The sequence below is a fragment of the Lissotriton helveticus genome, chromosome 11, assembly GCF_964261635.1.
Source record: "Lissotriton helveticus chromosome 11, aLisHel1.1, whole genome shotgun sequence".
NCBI lineage: Eukaryota > Metazoa > Chordata > Amphibia > Caudata > Salamandridae > Lissotriton > Lissotriton helveticus.
Window position 1 is genome coordinate 188,873,137 of NC_136072.1, and position 23,497 is coordinate 188,896,633.

Below are 23,497 nucleotides of genomic sequence, written 5' to 3' on the forward strand. Positions count from 1 at the left end.
ACCCCTTGTGGGAAGGCAGTCTACCAACTCTTTCCTTTATAAATTAGATCCTTAATTCAGTCCTAGGAATTTGTACTGTGTACTGTGTATCTGTGTCATGCTTCTTGTATGTATCTAGTTATTTAATTATTCATGTATGTATGTATTTATAAAAAGTATTGAATGTAATTAACATAAATTAAAAAAGGACATGTTTGTACATAGACAGTCAATAAAAAGAAATTAGACAATCTGAAGCACAAGAGGTAGTAGGAACCCTCGGTGCCAACCAGAATACACTGAAATCTATGTGTCACAAAAGGAGAGTACGCATATAATTAAAGAATTGCAATAATCACAGGATTAACAGGATTAACTCGAAAGGTATGGAAGAATTTTAGGAAGTAGTTTGAGCACCAGAAAACAGGTGAAGGACAGTTAGCTTATCTGAGGGGGCAGAAAGAGCTCTGGCTCAAACAGAAACCCGAATTTCATGCAGAGAGAACAGATATTGTTTGTGGGCCCGATTGGGAATACAAAAGGCAAGTATGAAGCGCCTGAGGGGTAATCTAATCAAAGAAGATTAGAATATCTGTTGTTTCTGTATTGGGCTTTTTAACTTCTCACCCAGTCCTGCACTCGTAGCATGCAGATCTGAAAACCAGTGCCTGCATACTACGATATGTAGACCTTGTTGATTTTTAATGGCATGAAATGTTATCTGTGTAATGTAAACATGTGTATGTTAAATTATACTTGATATACCGGACTGTGAATCATCTCCCAGCCATCCATTGCAACAGTCTATTTCTCCCCATTTAGCTTTGTGCTATGTTAATACCAATACATACATACATACATGCAAACGCATGTGCAAAATCGTGGTCTCCCGTTGGGTGTTCTTTCTAGCCTTAGTGGATATGACAGATGGTTGCTTGCTTTCTCTCAGGCCATTCTTAGCTTTCCCCTTCATTGCAAAAAGCCTAAGAATGCAGCCCACAAAATGCACTGCGTCCAAATTGAGGGAGTGTTTGTTGGCCCTGGATCTCTGCCGTGCTCCAAAGAGGGAAACACTTGCCTTTTCTAATGAATAAGCTCCATTTGTGATTCAGGAAAGAGCTCCATCTCTCAAGCCAGGGGTGTGCATCTCAGGAGCAGAGCATCACATGCTACTCTTTCCCATCACTGTAGAACCCGAACTTGGGTCTGTATAAGTCGTGGTATTGAGGCCTCCCCTAGACTAAGAGCATGTTTTATTGCACAGTGTGGGGAACTGACTCCAAACCAGAAAAATAGACAGCAAGACTTAGCTGACTGAAGATTGCTGGCACTTTACGGAGGAAGTGTGTCCCCAAAGAGAAATGAGGACCTTGCACACAGCACATCCGAATGGAACTAAAGGGCATATTTGTTCTTTGATGTAGGACTCTGAATTCCAGGACTGTGAACGTGATGAGCCTGCATTGTCCCTGACCAGGACATAACATATCTAACTTGGAGGGAGTGCCCTTTTCTGAAGAGGAGGAATATGACAACTTTTACTATTGACCCTAAGTTTTAGGACTGTGTTATCATTTTGGTGCAGTCAGCCACCCCTAATTCCAGACCTGCTTGCATCATCCCACTAGCCCTCAGAATTCAAGATATATCAAGGTATGAAGTTGAAATTGGATTTTAATCTTCAAATGAATTCCCTAGTTTTAACTGTGATCTTTTGTGTTCATTGGGTAACCCAATCCACAGTGTGCCCAGCATCCTACCAGTGGAAAATTCCAACCTCCACTACTAATTTCTGAGACATGATAATATTGGGTAGGAACCCATGTCCCCACCAGTAATTCCCCTACATTTAAAAATAACTGTAGCACTAGTTAGGCAGTAACTTGTATATCTTACTGCTTCAGTCTTACATTTTTGTGAATGTCTGTATTTTACCTACCTTATTTTCCTCCATGCAAATAAGAAATGACAGGGCCTCATGTACTAATATTATTAAAAAAAATACATTGGAAATTACAAATAATACCAATTGGCAAATACACATTTTCTTACTTGGATTGTACTGAAATGTTTCAGTAGAAGAGGTTGCAATTTGTAGTCCTAATCCTACCAAATGCATTGGTATTTGACCTATCACATTATTAAGCATGAGGAAGGTGGGAATTGCAACCCACTATGATTGGCCAGTCACAAGCTTAAAGGCCTGCTGGGTTAAGCAGCCCTTTTCTAGTTTCACAATTTTGGTGGAATTTGTGAGAAATGCTTTTTATTAAGCATTACTCACAATACGAAGGAAACAATACGGGGATACCTTGAGCTTCCTTAGTGTGAACATAAGACTATGTGTGTCTTTCATGTTTACATGTCTGTATATGTGAACACAGTAAACATTTGATTTTCCACGTTTTGTTAGTGAAATGGATTGTACTATATGTATTCTGTATGTTATGGACAACCAGAATAGTACCTGTTATTGATGAATTACTCCTCAGTGTCGTGGTTTATGGACATTAAGAATTTCGATGTGCAGAGGCAAGTAAAGAATCAATTATAGTCGCTCTTGCACACCCTGATAGAGATCATTATTGGACCTTTTATTTCCATACTTAATGAAAAGCATTTCTCACAATTTCAGCCAAAATTGTGACACATGTCAGGACCACTTATAGTCAACAATTATATACCCAGGTTCTGAGGGACAGAGGGCGGCCCCATTATACTTAAGGGTTCAGCAGACCAACATGCCTTTGATTCCTTTTCAATAAAGCAATCTTTTTCATTTCAAATACAGCAGATTCACAGGATGCGTTAAAAAAAATGGAAACATTTTTAAAAATGTATGAGCAGCACTGACTGCTCCCAAAAAATGTTTTGTACACAATCACAAAGGGGATCGGGTCCCTTGGAGACCCCTTCTCATTGGCGAATAGTTATCACCTTCTTTGACTTGGTGGTAAAATATTAATGTTTTGTGACCCGATATAGTCTCAAAACATCAATACATAACTTAAGAAATGGGTATTTGGAAAGGACCCCTTTACACACCCTTTCCAAATACCTATTGGCAAGGAACTTTATGAGACTCTGACTCTGTTCAAACTTTTCTAATCTACCTTGGGCTTTTAATGAGTAAAAAATGACGTACTCTGAGTCCAGTACAGGAGAACCTAATGTTCACTGGCATTCCATCATCGGAGAGAAGGGATCTCTAAATCCGGTCTAACGCGCTTAGGGCCAGATGTATCAAGATTTTATTTTGCGATTCCTAAATAGCGATTTTTAAGGAATTGCTATTTAGAAATCGCAAAATGGAATGTATGAAAAAAAACGGTACTTTTTTTGCGATTCCTTACACTTTCTTATTTGCGAATTTGCATTTTGCGAATTCGCAAATAAGGAGTAATTTCCCATGTATTCCTATGGGCCAGGAGGCCCATAGGAATGATTTTGAACTAATTCTCAAATTGCGAATTCGCAATTTGCTAATCGCAATTTGAGAATTATTTCAAGGGTGCAGGGGTGTCTGAAAGACACCCTGCTGCACCCCTGAAATGTACATTTGTGTGCATATGGCGCACATACATGCCCCATGGGCATGTGTGCGCATCACATGCCACCTTAAAAAATGCAAAATTGTGCATTTGTTGAGGACTTCGCAAATTACCATCAACTACAAGTTGGTGGTAATTTGCGATTCCTTAACCAAAATTCGCAAAAGAAAAATGCTTCATACATAGCATTTAAGGAATCGCAGAATTTGCGATTCCTTAAATGCTATGGCAAATTAAGGAATCGCAAATCTGCGATTTCTTAATTTGCGAATTTTTGATAGATTCAAAATCATGCAAAATGACCATTTGCGAGTCGCAAAGGCCGAAATTCTGCGAATTTTGGCCTTTGCGAGTCGCAAAACGGTTGATACATGTGCCCCTTAAAGTCTTACATGACCCAAAGTATATATCCGATAGTGGCAAGGAACTTTATGAGTCTCTGTCTCTGTTCATCCTTTTATAATCTACCTTGGGCTTTTAATGATTAAAAATTACGTACTCTGTGCCCAGTACAGGAGAACCTAATTTTCGCTGGCATTCAATCATCAGAGAAAGGAGTCTGCTAAATCGGGTCCAAATCACTTAAAGTCTTACATGACATCACTCAAAGTATATATTCGATAGTGTCTCGTGGCCTCCACATACAAGGAAATGGGAAGACTGATGGTTTTTGCCAGCTGATTCTAGTTGAAATACCCAGGTTTTGTATCTGCACCCCTTGTGGGAAGGCAGTCTACCAACTCTTTCCTTTATAAATTAGATCCTTAATTTAGTCCTAGGAATTTGTACTGTGTACTGTGTATCTGTGTCATGCTTCTTGTATGTATCTAGTTATTTAATTATTTATGTATGTATGTATTTATGAAAAGTATTGAATGTAATTAACATAACACAAAAGTAGTTGGTAAGGTTCTACTGGTTAGAATACTGGACTGGATAGAAGAAAATAAAATTCTTTCCGACTACCAGGCAGGATTTAGAGTGGGTACTGGGACAGTCGAACAAGTATTTAGGCTCATGATGGTGTATTGGAAGGTTGTGGTCCTAGGCAAAGGCAGTCTTTATCTCGCGTTTATCGACTTAAAGACTGCCTTTGACCTTGTACCGAGGGAGACACTATGGAGAGTCAGGCCAATATGGGGTTGCCACACTATTTACTCACACTATTGGTCAGGCTGCATGAAAATAGCTTTGCCCAGATTAGGTGGGGCCCAGGTGGGGAGAAAACTAGCTGTATCCCGGTAGAGAGAGGGGTCCGCCAGGGATGTGTCCTTGCTCCCACCCTGTTTTCTCTTTATATTAACGGGGTGGTGAAGCACCTCTTAGAACATCCTTCAGATGAACCATCCCTGGCTGGAGAACGCATACCCACCCTCCTCTTCGCGGATGACACGCTTCTAATATCGAAATCCCCGATGGGTCTCCAAAGGCTTCTAAATAATTTTCAATCCTTCTGTACAAAACGGGGCCTCGCAATCAATGCAGGCAAGACTAAATATCTTGTGTTGAATCCCCCCAAAAAATTATCACGACCTCCAATCCTGAATACTGAACCCTTGGAGAGAGTAGAGGTGTTTGATTACCTCGGCATCCGACTGTCTCATAAAATGCAATGGTCTCCACATTTGGATAAAATGTTATTATCCCACAAAAGGATCACAGGAGCTATTCTTAAAGAGCAACGCTCCTGTGTAATTAGACCAATAGCAGTTGTTCTTGACATTTATGAAGCTAAAGGGGTCAGTTCTGCTCTGTATGGGGCGGAGGTTTGGGGCTCATCCATTACCAATGAATTGCCTAAATCTGAAAGGAAGTTTTGTAGGGCGATTATGTCACTCCCACAGGGTACCCCTACGGTCCCTTTAATGCTTGACCTAGGCCGTCGCCCTATTGAAGATCTAGCAGGATTACGTCCACTCCTACTATGGGCACGATTGTGGCGAGTGCCTGAACTGTGTAAATATGCGCAAGGCCTCACAGAAATTATGTCCTTGTCAGGGTGGCACAAAATTAAATGGTTGAGTGACATCAGAAGCTTGCTACTCAATTTGGGTCTAAATGATTTATGGACTAATAGATCTTCTCCTCCAAAGGCAATTCTTAAGAAACTCTATTGGAACTGGATTAAGGTACAACGAAATACTAATGCTTCCATGGGCAGACTTACTGAAGAGTTCTTAAAATTCAAGGACTCCCCAAAATGTGAACTCTATTTGGATGCTATTGGCAAACCTTTTGATAGGGCTCTTTACTTTAAATTTAGGGCAGGAATTCTACCATTGTATACTTTTTCCTCATGTTGGAAACCGCCTGCACAAACTGTTGAGCTTTGTCCAGTATGTCTAGCTAAACCAGAAACATTGGCACATTTTATGTTTGAATGTGGAGAGTACAATTTACCTAGGAAAGTATGGCTTAAACCTCTCTGTCGCCAACTGGGTACTAGGTGCCACTCAGACGCAATTCGTATATTGATGTCTGATAGCCGTACTACCTATGCTTGTGCTCTCGCCAAATTTCTATCTTGGGCTTGGTTAATCCGAGCCAAAAGGCTTAAATCAATTGTTTAATTTCTCTTAACTTACGATGTGTAATTAATTGCTATGCATAGCCTTTTTCTGTAACTTGTTTTTATTCTTGGCTTCTCTTTTCGTACCTATGAATTTTATGTGAAGCTTTTATGATAATCTTTTATCGAAATAAAGCCTTTTTGACTTTGATTAACATAAATTAAAAAAGGACATGTTTGTACATAGACAGTCAATGAAAAGAAATTAGACAATCTGAAGCACAAGAGGTCGTAGGAACCCTCAGTGCCAACCAGAATACACTGAAATCTATGTGTCACAAAAGGAGAGTATGCATATAATTAAAGAATTGCAATAATCACAGGATTAACAGGATTAACTCGAAAGGTATGGAAGAATTTTAGGAAGTAGTTTGAGCACCAGAAAACAGGTGAAGGACAGTTTGCTTATCTGAGGGGGGCAGAAAGAGCTCTTGCTCAAACAGAAAACCCGAATTTCACGCAGAGAAAACAGATATTGTTTGGGGGGCCGATTGGGAATACAAAAGACAAGTATGAAGCGCCTGAGGGGTAATTCAATCAAAGAAGATTAGAATATCTGTTGTTTCTGTATTGGGCTTTTTAACTTCTCACCCAGTCACTCACTCGTAGCATGCAGATCTGAAAACCAGTGCCTGCATACTACGATATGTAGACCTTGTTGATTTTTAATGGCATGAAATGTTATCTGTGTAATGTAAACATGTGTATGTTAAATTACACTTGATATACCGGACTGTGAATCATCTCCCAGCCATCCATTGCAACAGTCTATGTCTCCCCATTTAGCTTGTTTGTACACGTTCACAAAAGGGATCGGGTCCCTTGAAGACTCCTTCTCATTGGCGAATCGTTATCACCTTCTTTGACTTGGTGGTAAAATATTAATGTTTTGTGACCCGATTATAGTCTCAAAACATCAATACATAACTTAAGAAATGGGTATTTGGAAAGGACCCCTTTACACACCCTTTCCAAATACCTATTGAGTATTTATTCGCCAACCCAAATTGCGAATCTGTAACGTGTTCCCGAATCACAATTTGGGGTTCACACATTTAAAAATACCAGGCTCCGATTTGAACTTTGCGACTGCCATAGTACATGAGGCCGATATTGTTTAAGAAAATCGTTCTGAAGGATTTTCAGTTTATTAAGTGTGAGTGCTTGTGCAAATACCGAATCTCTGTTTTCACTTCCCCTAGCGCTTCCTGGAATTAACTAACCTCTGCTGCTCGGATTTTGCATAGATAATGCCATATGAGAGTTCAGTATTTACATTGTTCTATTTAAATTAGATCTCACACATGTACAGGAAATAGGATGACAACATTCTGAAATAAAGATGAATATATTCTGACCGTGAAGAGAATATTCAGTTCATAAACCGTTCAAAACATTGAAAAGTATATGTAAGTAGCCATATATAAACTACATATGATTTACGAAACTTAATAACGCATTTTGACATTTACAGTAGGTTTCTTGGGTTTAGTTACATAGTTACATTTTCAGATATATGTAGCTGCAAACAATACTTTCCAGAATCTGTCGTCGTATTAGAGGTCTGAAGATGCAATTTGGAACTTACCACGAGTGCAACTGGTCCAAATATCCAACTTAATAAAGTCATTTTCCATCTCTCTTCGGTGTTTTCTGGAAGAGGTTTATAAAAACAATACGCCACAAAAATAGCAGCGATTGTGCAGAACAGTAATTTCGAGGCCATGGTAAATTACCGACTCATTCGGTGCTGCACGAGGTAAATCACCTTCTAGCGAGAACATTCACACACGGGGTTTCACTACAGGGGCAGCTGTCATCTGAACTTGCACCCAGGTTCCCTCTGTCCAATAAAAAGTGAACAGGGCCTTGCCAAACCACAAGCAGTCCTTGCTGTTAATTAGTAACAGGGTTTGCACAGGGCACTTTCATGAACAGGCTTGCTAACTATTGTCTCCGGCATTTTTCTACTTGACCTGGCGCAGTGCACGGTTGTGCAACACATTCGAGTGAAAGACAGAGATCTCTTTTATAGTTTAGCATTTTACAAAATAAGAAATCGCAATGCTGAGCAAAATAGATAGCCAGCATTAATTCCGTAGGAAAAGATCACTCTTTGTACAAACAATGTTCCTATTTAACTTGCTTTCTTGCTTCTAAATCCCAACAGCAGTTACCGCCCTCTCGGGGTTATGTCATCAGTGGAAATGACACACCTGTTTAGTTTCAGCAGCCAGAATTTCTGGGTGGGACTTTGTGAAGAATTTAAGAATTACCAGGAGAGTTGCAATGCTAAAGTTTTTTTGTTTTTTTTTATTGGCATTTCATAAAATGATTCATAACAAACCGCGCCATGTATAAGTGGCGTAACATCTTATAGTATCACTGCATTATAACACTCCCAGACCAACAAATCATATACAAGTAAGTCAAAAATACATGCATCATCACAATCAGGGCACATTACAGCTGTACAGCAAGGGTCATTTAGGTATTCAACTAAAAAATTCCAGTAGTTCCTGGGGCGCGATCTTATAGGCAGCTCTTCTTCGTATGTCAGTAAAGTGTCTTTGCAATAAATCATGTCTTGTATCCAAACTTTCACCTTAGGACTCTGCCTACTTCCCCATCCAATTGAGACTCTGCGCTTTGCCACTAGCAATGCTATTACACAAAACTTAAGTTTCATCGCATGAATTCCCGGCAACAATCCCAATAAACATGTCTGTATAGTGCAATCTATGTGTGAGCCCACCATGTCTCCCATCATATGCACCACCTTCTCCCAGAAGTCAGCTACCCCCTTACAGTACCATGCAAGATGGATAAAATCTGCCCCCTCAGACCCACATCGTTGGCACCTGGAATCCTGTCGAAGCCCAAATCTGTGCAATCTAGCCGGAGTGTGATAGGTTTGATGCAAATATTTGATGTGGATCAGTCGCAGGTTACCATTTGGTGTCAGTAAACCCGTTATGGACCCAGCTGTAGACCACTCCTCTTCTGTTAGTGGGACAGTTAAACACTTGTTCCATTTCTGTAATGCCTTATCCGTCGTTGCCCCTATCTCTGATTGCAGTGTTGTATATAATCTGGAGACTAAGTGCTTGGCTGCAGGCGATGTAAGGAGCAGTTGCAAAGTCAATAGTACTGGTGGTTCAGTAGGGTAAGTCGGGTATAGTGTTTTTATCACCCTCTGCAGTCTGAAATATGTAAACTTAAAAAGCGGTGTCTGATTTTGAACATAATCGTAATCCTCTAGAGTCTTGAACACCCCTTCTTGATATAAATCACCCATTGTGGCGACACCCACCCGCTGAAGTAACTCCATTCCCACCTTTTCTTGTGTTACTGAGATGTCTGGGTGGAAGTGAAGTGGCAGCTCCGGAGAATATAGTGGCAGTTTATTAGTCTTTTGACCTATCCGTATCCATGCTGCATTCGTTGTATCGATCGTGTTTATATCTTGTTTACGCATCTCCCTCTTCTATTGCCACATGTGGAAGATACGGGATTGTATGGTATCAATAATGCGCATATTGGGCTTGAGCATATAAATAATACAAAAACAGATCAGGAGCCTTGAACCCCCCTCGTGAGTATGGTAGTGTTAGTGATTGCAAGTCAATCCAAGCCGATTTGCCTGCCCAAATCAATTTTAATGTCATAGTATTTAGTCTGCGAAACACCGTTGCCGGTGGTGTAATGGGGATGTTGTTGAAGAGGTATAGCAGTTTGGCAGGACTATCATTTTAACAATAGCAAGCCTGTCGGCAAGTGATAAGGGGAGCTGGATCCACCGTTCTATCTTGTCCTCCAGCGCCGAGACCACTTTGCCGTAATTCGTTCGAATGACCACTTCAGGGTCTCTATGAAACCAAACTCATAAGTAGCGCTCAGGGTCTGTCTGCCATGCTAGCTGGAAGTCAGTGGGGAAGCTATGCGTACTGTCTGTTAAAGGTAGTATCACTGATTTAGGCAAATTAATCCGGAGCCCCGATTGCCTTCCAAATTTAACATATTCCCTCAGTAGTGGATTTAAGTTTACTTCTGGGTCTCGAACATATAACAACATATCATCAGCATATAATGAGATGTGAAGGGGGTGCTGTGGAAATTGCAATGTCGAATAATGATGTCCCTGCCGTAGTTTACAGGCCAGTGGCTCTAGAGCTATGGCAAAGAGTAAAGGGGACAATGGGCCCCCCTGTCGTGTGCCGCGAGCAATGGGTATTATCTCTGAAATGTAATTATTAACCCATATACGGGCAGTGGGGGCCGTGTATAGTAGCTTTATCCATTGCAGAAACAGCGTCGGGGACCCCATTCTTCACAGTATTGTGTGTAGATAGGTCCATGCTATGATGTCAAAAGCTTTAGCAGCATCTAATACTACTGCAGCCGCTCTGGTCTGGGGTGTCAGGTAATGTGCTAATGCAAACAGGGTTCTGGTGTTGTGGGATGTAGAGCGTGTGGGTACGAACCCAGATTGGTCAGGTAGGACCAACTTTGTCATCAGGTATTTAAGCCTGTTAGCCAATAGTGACAACAGAATTTTGGTATCCACATTCATCAAGGACAATGGCCTATACGATTCACAGCTTTCGGGATCTTTATCCGGTTTCAGGAGAGCCAGAACCATTGCTTCTCGCAATGTCTGTGGCAATAGCATTTTCTCATGCGCATCTCCAAGCATAGCTACCATGTGAGGGGCTAGCAGATCTGCATATGTTTTATAGAACTCCCCAGTGAATCCGTCAGACCCGGGAGCTTTACCATTAGGGAACGCTCTCATAACCTCAGTTACCTCCTCAATCGTAAAAGGTAAGGAGAGATATGCTCTCTGTGCGTCTGAGAGCCAGGCAAGAGCAACATCGTCACAGTATTGATCTATCTCGGCAGCTGTGGCTGTGGTCTCTTTCGCGTATAGAGCACCATAAGTTTGCATAAATGCCTTTAAGATACCCTGCGGCGTACGTCGCGGGGCACCCTCATCGTCACAAACCACTTGAATCACTGGTGGCGGTCTCTTGGAACAAATCTTGGCTGCTAATATTGCCCCTGGCCGACCCCCCTCTCCATAGCTCCTCGCTATATGACGTTTAGAGACATATTTCAGCTCGTCCTCCGCACTCTTTTGATATTCCAATATTTCAGTTCTAATTTGTCCTAAAAGGGTTGGGTTTTGCGTTTGGGCGTATTCTTTTTCAAGCTCACGTATCTTACCCTCACGGCGCTCTAGTTGCTGTCGCAAGTCTCGCAGAATACCCACTTGAGTGCTGATACAGACACCCCTAATGGTAGCTTTAAACGCCTCCCATAGGAGCCCAGGATCTTCTGTGGTAGGAGCGTTTATTTCGAAGAATTCTATTATAGCTTTCCTTAGGGTGTCCGAATACAAGGGATCCAATAAAGCTCTTCCGTTGAATCTCCAACTAAAGGGGGGGTACATAATGTGGGAGCTTGAGCTTAAGCAGTACCGGGTTATGGTCAGAGAGGGTACGGGGCTGATGGGACACTTCCTCTACCCACAATGACACTTCAGCCGAGCCCAACCAATAATCTATTCTAGACCATCTACCATGTGCTGCGGTTGTATGCGTGGCTTCTAATTGTGTGGGATGCCTCAGTCTCCAGAGATCATGGAGGCAGTGTTCTCGCATAATGTTGTGTAGTTGTGACAATGCGTGTCTGAGCGGTTCTGTTGATGTTGTGGATCTATCAACCTCTTCATTAAGTGCAACATTAAAGTCTCCTCCCCATATCAGCGGTACGTCAGGTAATGTAGCTATGGTTTGCCAGAGGGTATGAAAGAAATCAGGGTCATCCGTGTTTGGTGCATAAATGTTGAGGAGGTTAAGTCTCTGCCCCCTCAATGATCCCACAATTGCCACAAAGCGCCTTGCCTTATCTGCCTGAACCGGATCCACTTTAAAATTCAGCCCTCTCCGAATTAGTATGAGTACCCCACGTGAGTATGAGGAGTAAGCAGCTCCATGGATCGATTCCGCCCATCGTAGGCCTATGCGGTTCGGTGTGCGGGGATCTATATGTGTCTCCTGTATGAATGCTATATCAACATGGAGTCTAGTGAAATAGGCTAATACTTGCTGGATTTTCTTCGGGTTTTTAAGACCCCGTACATTCCATGTCATAAATGTTAGTTTATCTGCCTGTGTCCTACTGGTCATGTCTTACCTATCTTGTTATTTCCGTGCCCCATAATTAGGCTGTGGGGTTTTAGGTTTAAGCCTATGATAACTGATAAAACCCCACTGAAAGAGAAATAGCCCTCACCAGTGAAAACATATAAACAATGAAAAAACACCTGCACAACCACAAACTAAATGCCATTCAAAGAAAGGAAAAAGAGAGTGAAAGAGTCATTTATTTTCTTCCTGACGGGGCCAATACAATGTAACGTTGTTATACAAGCTAGCAGTTGCAAAGCCTGGGCTAACATTATTCTGCTTGAGTTTTGTTGTTTAGGGATGCCCTAAAATATTGTTTCTTCTTCCTTTTGCTTTTTTCAGTTTTGTGGTCTTTGGCCTAAAGATGCAGGGTTCAGAAGCATGTTTTAGGTCTCGTTTAATTATTTTATAAATTGTAGAGAATCAGGAAATATCAATATCATATTTGATATTTTGGCTGCTTTTGATTCTTTCACTGTTAGATAAAATGGCTTGTTTCATAAGAAGCTTTCCTGATATGTGTAATCACATTTACCCACTGAGAATGGGTAAAAACAGTAGGTGAATTGCCAACACCTCAGGATTTAAACATTTGATGCAAGGTACAGTGACGAGTATATGTATAAAGAGTGCAATCACCAAGCATCAAGGATATTGATGAAAACGTGACAACAGACTTTTGGAAAACATGGAACGCAGTGTCACTTGGAGTGCTCTGCAAAAAATGTTCTTCCCAAGTTCAACAAAGATTGGAGTGATATTGTTTGTATTTGCAGTGTTTCAGCTACATATATGAAAAAGTTGTGTGATGACCTGTCAAAATTGATACCTGAGCTTAAGTGATTCCCTGTAGGAGATCCTTGCCACTTGTTAGATGGTATGCTGAAAGCATCTTTGCAATCTTCAGAGTTAATGAGGGATGCTATTGACTGTTTAGTCCATTCTGGTGCACTGTTTCCTTATGCACAGGAACTAAAATGCAAATATATTTATAATGTTGTGCTTTGTGTGGCATCAAAGAAAGAGCCATCTCAACTGTGTCCCTTAGCTGATGGTTCTCACTCCAAGGGGCTATGAATGCTATATTATCCATGTGGCAACCATTTACAGAATGTTTGCTCAGTGATGGTGCCAAAGGCAAGAAATGTGAGGATCTTTGGTCGCATAAACATAGTGATGTGAAAAAAGTGCACTCTACTGTATTATTAGATTTTTACAGGAAAACATAACTTCTGTAGTAGACATAATAAAAAAATCTAGAGCTTGAAAAAAGCCTTGTCTGCCAAGTGTTCAGCATAATTGGTGTAGATGTAAAACCTCTCCTTGAGAGTAGACTGGGCGACACCTTTAGTGACTTTGGCACAGCAACCAGTATTGGCAGGGAAAGCTATGTCAGTGGCCAGAGTTAACAAATTGTGTACTGGCTGTTTTGGAGTTGCCCGTCTCAAGTGCCAATATTGAGAGGGTCTTTTCACAGAAGTTTACATGGGAAGGAAAGGGCGAGTGCACATGACCAAAGACTCACTGAAGAAGTATTGTATGGTGTATTACAATAAGTTTAATTTGCAAAACTCTATTTGGACCTCATATACACTATATGCACATTGTCTATATATCATGTTCTATAAGTGCAGAAAGCAAGCAATAATAAAAGCAAAACGTTCCAAAAACCCCGGAAAAACACTTTTTCTGTTGTTTTTAATGGCGCGAAAATGTATAACCACTGATAACAACTGTTTTTTAAGGTATTGAAAACACTGAAAAAACCCCACCAGAATTTACCAAAAATAGAAACTGAAAACAGGAAAGCCTACCCATAATGTACCCAGTGGAGCCTCTTATCTTCGAATATAGTGACAAGACTGTGGCAACCTCGTGAGAACATCTATGTTGGGGTTCGGCATTGCTTCTCAAATGCAGTGAATTAAGACTAGGTCCCTCAGAACTTCCCATCCGCCCTCTCCCACTTTGGCAACCCAATCATGCCAAAGACATACCCTGAGAAAAACAGATACCAATTCGTAACTTTGGTAGGGGAACACCCTGTTGGGGGGTCTATCTAGGTCACACATCTGCATCCAACATGTGTGGATGTGGCCAGGTTATCAATTACATCCAAACGTACTTATTTTTTTACTAATATCATTCTTAAACAGGACTATTACAGCATCCTGCTCACAATTTGCATAGAGTTTGTGATCTAATACTACCATATTCCCTTCTCGCTACCAATCTATAGCAACATGTTAAATTTCTGGCATTTCCCAACATAGGTCCATATCACCAGTGAGTATAGCATAGTTTAGATCTTTTGTCGGCTATACAACTGCTCATCAGGTCGCTGATTATCCCATACCTGCCGTGCGAATGCATGAGTTCGGGGATGGCAGCCCACACAGCGTTTTACACTTCACATAGCCCCTCTATACTCACGATGTGCAGTTGTGTCCAATGTCACCTTGCCGTTCACACCGTTCATCCCAGTTACCTTGTCAGCATATCCGTTCCACAACCTAGCTTCTCCGCTAGCCGACCAGGCAATACATTTTAAAACAGTGTGTGCAGGGTCTCTATTCGCCCAAGTTGAGGTCTTATCATCACCTCTCGAGTTCGTCGCAATTTCTGGAATCCAGTCTGATACCATTCATTCTGAGTCTTGGTGTTGCTCAGCACGTCTCTGTTCTCGCCGTCGCTGGCTAATACGTTTAATGTACTCCTGTGCTTCCTTTGGGGTGTGACAAATGGTACATTTGCCATCCTCCGTGATCTTCAATCAAGCGGTGTACAGCATTGCATACTCTAATCCCATCTCACGCAATTTTTGTTTCATGGGTGTAAATTCTCTACAGGCCACTTGAACGTTCATTGTGAAATCCGGGTAGAATTCTAATTTATTTCCTTGGTATTCTATGTTTTTCTTTTCTCTCGCCATCTTCAGGATAAGATCTCTGTCCCGGTAATTTAATAGTCAGGCGACTATGGGACGCGGCGGCGCCCCTGGTTTTGGTCTGGGGGCAAGAGAGCGGTGTGCTCGCTCGACGATAAATACCGAAGATAATTGCTCCGTCCCGAATATGTTTCTGATTAGATCTTCTACGTAGGTCTCCAGTTTACCAGTGTTGGTGGTCTCTGCTAATCCCGCTATTCGAACGTTATTTCTTCGGGACTGCGCTTCCATATCCTCAGATATAGATTTAATGACCTCGAGCAGTTTTTCCATATCAGAGCATCTCTGAGTGGTGGTATGGGATTCATCTTCCACCGATAACAAGCGTGCTTCTGCCTCCACAAGGCGTTTGCCGTGTTTATCCAGCTTCGCTGCCATGTTATCCACCCTCAGTGTGATAGTGTCCAATTTGCCATGTACATCCAGCAGACTTTTTTGTATATCCTTAAGAACTTGCTCCATCCCAGTGGTTGGTATTGCGTCGTCACCCATGTCAGTATCTGATTGAGCTGTGGGTCCTTTCGCAGATTTTTTTGGGCCATCAAAAGTGATTTTGGTCTGCACTTTGTCCAGTTTGCCCATCGCCAATATAGGGTCAAGTGCTCGTGTGCGGTTAGTAGTAGTATGCTTCAGCCCTTTCCGTGCAGGCAGTGTAGCCCCTCGTGAGCAGTTCTGTGTGTTTAGGTCACGCATTCACACCTCCCAGCCGTAACTTGCAGTGTCCCGCGCTCCTTTTAAAGTATTGCCCTGAGAAGCTTCTTTTCATTAATGCCTTTCCCTGTTACAAACACTGACCGCTGTTATTTGCAGTCTCTTTCACTGTTGCAGTTTAGCAGTACGTCCGCATTAATTACGGCAACATGTGTGGTCGCGTGTCGCAATGCTGTGACCCTCTTTGATCCCCGCTGTATAGAGCGGTCAGCGTTACGCGATGCACCTTTCGTGTGAAGGGAGCCCTGCCGCTCACCTCCAATGGACCTCAGACTGCATCACGCTGTGTTGAATTGAATATTTCTTCCCATTACCACCAACGTCCATCGTTATGGCTTGCTGCTGTAGTTAGTTTTAAGCTCACCCGCCTCTAAAGATTTCGTACCTCTTGACACAGTGCCCGGTGCGCCGCCATTTTAGGTCTCCAATTGGCCCCACTTTATCACTAGTGCCAATTGCAGAGCAGGTTATATGGGCAGTCGATATTTGCCAGTTTGCCAAAGGTGAGTAGCTCAATTATAGTCCCAGACGCCAGGTTTTATTGTGCTACAACGTTTGTCCAGTCATAGACAGACTCGTTCGTTCGAGCCAGCTACTCTCGGATTGCCGCCATTTTAATTCATACTCAGTCACAGCCCCTGATCTCCTCGGTCCTCAGCCGCACTTGCTTACGATCGTTTCTTAGCTCTTATATACAGCCCATGCGCTCTCACCGGTCTCCAATGGCCGTCCCTATTGCTCTTGGCTCTGTTCACTGCATAATTGTAGATTGCATGCAGTCGAGAGGAATCTCTGGCGTCCGATTTCAACAGCCGCAGGGCGCCGCCATCTTTGATTGCTCGGTGTGTTCTCAGCAGCGTTCCTTAAGATCCCTCTTATTTCTCGCAATGGGGCACGATTGTGTCCGCAACCATGCTCATATTGCGCACGCCAGTTTCCGATCACCATTCATTGCATCCGTTATCTCGCTGGTACGCAGGAACCGCTGATTTTCGCCGCTCATAAAACCTGGCCGGCGGAGCTGCCTTATGAAGCAGCCATTCCGCTGTGCGCCCTCTAGCTCCCCCCTCCCCCCGAGTTGAAATGCTAAAGTTGAACTACTGATCCTTCCACTAATTCCTCATTTCTTAGGGGTCATTCAGGGCATGCTAGCAAAATGCTCTCTAGAACTTAAATATTGTTTAAATACTGGGGAAGCATGCAACTGGGCCTCTCTGTGGGCCCGATTCACAGAATTAACTTAAGACAAAATCCTAAACTTACTACTACTTTTGGCATTCACAGAATCAATTTACTACTTTTGGTATTAACAGAATGAACTTACTACTTTTGGTATTCACAGAATGGATTTACGACTACTAACTTTACATGCGCACTCGGTACAGAATTTCCGCACCCGGAGCGGAAATTCAGCTTACGAGCCAGAATCTCCGCTCTTGGGCCGGGATCTCCGCTTATGTCCCGAATCTCCGATTTCGGGTTGTAATACACGCACTGTGGCCGTTGATCATTTTCATCCAGGGTAAACACCTGTCCAAGTGCCTACCATCGACCACCATGCATCAGCTGACACACTGCAGCCAATCCCAGCCCTGCAGCATGTATAAATGCAGAGAAGACACACACAAACCCTTTCAACATGTGGCTGAATGTGTTTGTTGCTCTGCCCTTGCCATGCGGCAAAACTACTTGAGGAGGAGAGCAGAGAAGATCTTCAGACAGAGGATCAACCTGTTTGGAATGTCAAGCCAAGATGTAAGGGCCAGGTACTGTTTCCCTCCAGAAGTCATCGTGGATATGGTATGTGAGTGGGAGCAGGAACTTGACTCTGTGACCTGCTGCTCCCATGCAATACCAGCCTATCTCAAGATCCTTTCTGCTCTTCATTTCTTTGCCACTGGGTCTTTCCAAAGGGTCTCCAGGGACCATGTGGGCATTTCCCAGGCAAGCCAGTCGCGGTGCCTGCATCAGGTACTGAGATGCATCACTGCTAGAGCCTACAACCACATACATATGCTCCATACATGGGCCAGGAGACAAAGGGCAGCACAAGATTTCTATCTCATTGCACACTTCCCACTTGTGCTAGGTGCAATTGATTGTACCCATGTGCCCCTGCACCCACCACGCCGCATTGCACACATCTTCTGCAACAGACACCAATGGTATTACATCAATGTGCAAGCTGTCTGTGATGCCAGAGGGAGGTTCATTGATGTGCATGCAGTGTTCCCAGGCAGTACCCATGACAGCTTCGTATTCCGCGTGTCATCTCTTGCTCGGCGGATGGCTGCGGGAGAATTTGGCAACATGTGGCTACTAGGTTAGAACTAAGCACTAAAAAGGAGGGATATGTGTTATTGAAATGTCTGAATGCCACCCAACATTAACCATTGTACAATAAGAATCATAAAGCTACATACATGGCCCAACATACACTGCATGTACTAAAGTATAGATCATTCCTTGTGCAAATCAAAGAGGGAAATGTAACCAACTGCCCTTTCTTCCCTCTTCAGGCGATGCTGGGTATGCACTCTCCCCACATCTCCTCACCCCTTACAGGCGTGCAGACACTGTACCTCAGCGTAGGTACAATAGGGCACACATACTGACTAGAGCCACCATAGAGCGCACTTTTGGTCTGTTGAAGTCACGATTCAGATGTCTTGACCGTACAGGGGGTGTGCGGCTGTACTCCCCTGAAGTTGTGTGCAAGATCATATTAACCTGTTGTGTTTTGCACAACATTGCTTTAACGCATGGCTTACACATACCTCGGGAACCTCGGCTAGCTCTGAATCTGGGAAACCAGGCATTGCACATAACCGAGGTCAGGGTATGCAAGTCTGTGATCAGCTCGTTGCCACGTTTTTCACATGAGCAAACTGTAGTGTCATGGACAAAATGTGGTTTGCAGTCTGTTGTTAATGATGATTCTTGGATAGACAAAACTGTGTCAATAAATTCCCTCCTGAGACTACTTAGCAAGCAACACTAACTGCATGTAAATCACAGCTGCTGAACAGTAGTCAAAAGGTTGAGCGTCCCTCAGGTCATGTGCCCATGCCAGCGATCAGTGTAGTGGATGTCCCTAAACAATCTATTCACGCAGATGAAAAACATAACATGTTCTGAGAGACCTACCTGGTCCTTATGAGGATGGGTCACTTAATCACAAAAGGCCATAACCATTGCAGTCTCAGGCCTGTGCCCTCAACAGATTTGACTCCCCCACAAATGATGGGCCCACAGCATGAGTGATGATGTCATGGGTGAATCAGGCACCATGTGTCTGTGAAATACAGCATTGCTCCACCCCAATGTTACGTAACACATCACACAATTCTTGTAATGAGCACTCAATATGGACTACATGTACCATAATGCAAAGTAGGAGAAAACAAAACTGGGGTTTCATGTTGGGTCAGCCCCCCCCATCTGCGTAGAAATGTCATTAAATGGTCTGATCCCCCTTTAGTTACATGTCCATGATTCTCACCTGCACTGTCATTTCAGGGTTTTCCACAACAGAACAGCAGGATGGCAGTGGATTTGATTAATTAGTGATTGTGGATGAATCAGGATGAATACAAAAGGGCCCCCAACAATTTCCTGTGATGTAGTTCCTGTCTCTCACTTCCTGTATAAAGTTTCCTGTATGAAATAATGTGTTCCAGGTCATTTTCGGAGGTTACGGCCCGAAAACATAATTTCCGATTTCGGACCGTAATGTGCGGATGCGGACCCGCCGCTCTGGAACCGGAAACTACGTTTTCGGGCCTTAATCTCCAAAAATGAACCAGAACACATTATTCCATACAGGAAATGATTTACAGGAAGTGAGAGACAGGAAATACATCACAGGAAGTTGTTGACACCCATTTTGTGTTCATTCTGATTCATCCTCTATCACAGATCAGATTCTCTGACATCCTGCTGCTCTCATCTAACTCATTTTCCCCCAAATGGCTGAGGGTTATGAGGAGAAAGCACCCCCTTTCACTGAAAGGGAATTAGACATCTTAGTTGAGGGGGTGCTGTCCAAATTTCGTCAGCTATATGAGGACCCAGAACACCAGTAGAGCAATGCAGCCTGGGCCAGGCTATGGGCCAACATCGGGGAGCACCGCAGTGCAGAGGGAGTCTGCACCAGGAGTGCTAGGGCATGCCGCAAGCGCTGGGAGGACCTAAAACGCTGGTCCCGGCACAAGGCTGAGGAGCTGGTGGGCCAGTCTTCCCAGCACCATGTGCATCATCCTCGCCTCTCCCCACTGTACAGGAGGGTCCTGCAAGCAGCTTGGCCGACTTTCCATGCTCAGCTGGAGGAGCATGAGCAGCAGAGACCTGGTAAGTGCATCCTTTGCATAATGTGTCTGGGAGTATGATGTGAGCGAACACAGTCCTGTACCATTGTGTGTCTAATGCCCCAATTCACCTATTCTGTGTCCATGCAGCAGTCATCAAGAATAATAAGGCACATTGTGGCATATGGACTGTACAGGGTAGAGTGCATTTTGGGAGTTGTAGTTTCTGCATGACAACTGAGTAAATGAGCCACATTTGTGCATTTTTTTTATTTGCTCTGCCAGCACCACTACCAGTGAACCAAGGGTATCATAACTGATGTGTGCATTGGATGAGCAATGATACAGACACTGTCCAGTGTGTGCATGGTAGGCCAAAGGCTATTGGATGCTGTGACTTGCATTGCATTTGTTGAGTTTGGGTTTTAATTGAGACAGATCATCATATGCCGTGGAGGCAAGACAGACTTTGAGATCCCTGCCTCACTCCTAAGTGTTTCTAAATCTGCAACGTGTGTCCACTGACACATGTCTTACCCTCAGTGGCTTGTATGACATTTCACATGTACAGGTGGTTGTCACAACGACCCACCGCTGGTAATCCTGTGTACTGCACTACCTTATCATTCACCAAAGCCAATATGTGGCACAAGATTGTCAGATTTTGTGAGGGTCAAAACAACAAAAGAGTGCACTTTTCTTACGAGCAGAGCAAGCAAGAAGAATCACACTAGATTCTTTAGAAAGCCCTCACTCACCAACCTAGTTGGTGACATGCTTCATCATCGGGCCCCACCAGGAATCCTAATGAAGAACTAGATTTCTAACAGTCTATATTTATTACAAAAGTGTGGCACTCCTGGCGTCATCTTGATGTAATCAAAACTGTAATACCTAGGGCATTACCTTTAGAAATGACATACCGTATTTTCCGGCGTATAAGACAACTGGGCGTATAAGACGACCACCTACTTTTCCTGTAAAATATAGGGTTTGGGCTATACTGGCCACATTATAGGACAAACCCTGGCATATAAGACGACCCCCGACTTTTGAGAAGATTTTAATGTGTTAAAAAGTCATCTTATACGCCGAAAAATACGGTAGATAAGAGAGTCTTATTTGCATCAAAATTGTGGTTAGTGCTCTAAAAAACTAAAATGAGGACATATCTGAGGTTTCAAATAGCGACAAAGCACTTTTAAATTATTTGTAATCTTTATGTTTTTTATCCAGTTGATCACTTTATTAAATGTTGCACTTAGGGGAGAGGATGTTATGTTACTTCCAGAGCTGCAGACTTTGCAACTGGGGAACCTGGTTGGAGTTTCTGCTTCAGCTCGACATTCTGTGATTCTGGTCAAATCACTTAATCTCCCCATGTCTAAAACCAAAATTAATTTGTCCTTGTGTGATGTAACCAATGCTCATGTAAAGCACTCCAATACCTGACCAGTCTGCACTATCTAAAACTGCAAAAACACAAAAAATAAAAAGTGTTTTGCACACTTATGTCACTGGGCTACACGTGGGCTACATCTGGGTGATATTTTTGCTACATTTGGGCTCTTTTGTCTCTTGTGGCCATCTTGGGAGATTTATTTGTTATGAAGTTTCTGAATTTCTTTATTTACTGCAGTCTCCTCAGTAGGAAATACATTTTTTACTTTGATTCCATTAAGAAGGCATTCAGATGTGTCACACATTTGCCATAAATTCAGAATGTTAGCACTCTAGTTGCTCATTAGGTCACTTTAGTAATGCTACTGCTCACCAGGGAAGTCTGCCCTAAGTTTTCTTTCTGTAGCACTAATATTTATTTCTAGGGCAAAATAATGTTGTTCCTTTGCAAATTAAGGGCCTCATTTATGAGGCTGTGCGTCACTTTTACGCCGCTGGTGCTTCACTTTTTGTGACGCACCAGTGGCGTAAAAAATGCGCCTTGTTGTGCCATATTTACAAAGTGTAGGTAGATGTGTCACTTTGTATACCCTGCGCCACATTATACCTGCGCCAGGTATAATGTATGCAAGGGGGACGTTTTGACGCAAGAAAGGGTCATGGAAGTGACGCAGTGAAATCTATAAGATTTCACTGCGCCATTTCTTTGCCGCTTATGCGTCAAAATCTTACGCCTGGTTCATGGCAGGCGTAAGACTGATGCAGGCACTAACAACATGGGACTTGCCCATGTGAAAGTACACATTGCTAGAGTTGCTTTACTTTTGTGACACATTCCAGCAATGCGTCACTTTTGCGCCTACAGATACGTCAGAAATACTGACGTATCTGTAACTCCTTGCGACATGATGCGTCATATTGTAAATATGACGCATCAATCATGACGCAAGGAGTGCGCACTGAGAAGTGACGCATCGCTGCTTTAACGCAGCGATGCGTCATTTCTCATAAATGAGGCCCGAAATGTTTTAAGTGTTACCACTTTATTCCAATCAAGATGGCTTTTGGTGTGCCATACTTTTGTCATAAGTAAGACTGTTAGCGCTCTAGTTGTTCTTTAGAACACTCTGGGACATTCTGTCATTGGGCTATAAGTGGGCTACATCTGGGTGATATTTGTGCTACATTTGGGCTCGTTTGTCTCTGGTGGCCATCTTGGGAGACTTATTTGTTATGAAGTTTCCTAATTTCCTCATTTACTACAGTTTCCTCAGTAGAAAATACTTTCAGTTTTTTACTTTGATTCCAGCCAGAAGGAAATCAGATGTGTCACACATTTGCATTAATTAAGAATGTTAGCACTCTAGTTGCTCAGCAGATCACTGTAGTAAAGTTACTGCTCACGAGGGAAATCTGCTCCTGGTATTGAAATTGCATGTTTCAGTCTGCATGTCAGAATTGTTTTAATGAAATAGAAGAGTATTTGAAAAGTCACTGAAAATGTGCCCTAAGTTTTCTTTCTGCAGCACTAAACATAATTTCTATGGCCAAATGAACCCCCTCATTTTGTTCCTTTTTAAATTAAATGTTTTAAGAGTTACCACTTCATTCCAATCAAGATGGCTTCAGGTGTGCAATACGTTTGTCATAAGTAAGACTGTTAGTGCTCTAGTTGTTCTTTAGAACACTCTAGGAAGCTGCAGTAGAACACAAAGGAATCAACTGACAGTTTCTGCCCTTGTTGGATTTACTGAGAATGTCAGACTTCATTCTCACATGACTGAGAAAGATAATGTGAATTTACAGAAAATATGCTCTCATTTTAGCTTCAAGATCACCTT

General features: G+C 42.7%; 1 protein-coding gene across 1 annotated transcript in view; it reads right to left on the reverse strand.

Annotated features, from left to right (window-relative positions):
* The window catches only part of LOC144791944 (arylacetamide deacetylase-like), a 210,206-nt gene extending 202,246 nt beyond the window's left edge, over window positions 1-7,960 (reverse strand). The window contains exon 1 of the mRNA XM_078666766.1: window positions 7,688-7,960. Within this exon, the coding sequence (XP_078522892.1) occupies window positions 7,688-7,825 (138 nt within the window). The 5' untranslated portion in view covers window positions 7,826-7,960. The remainder of the gene's footprint in view (window positions 1-7,687) is intronic.
* Window positions 7,961-23,497: the final 15,537 nt, after the last annotated feature.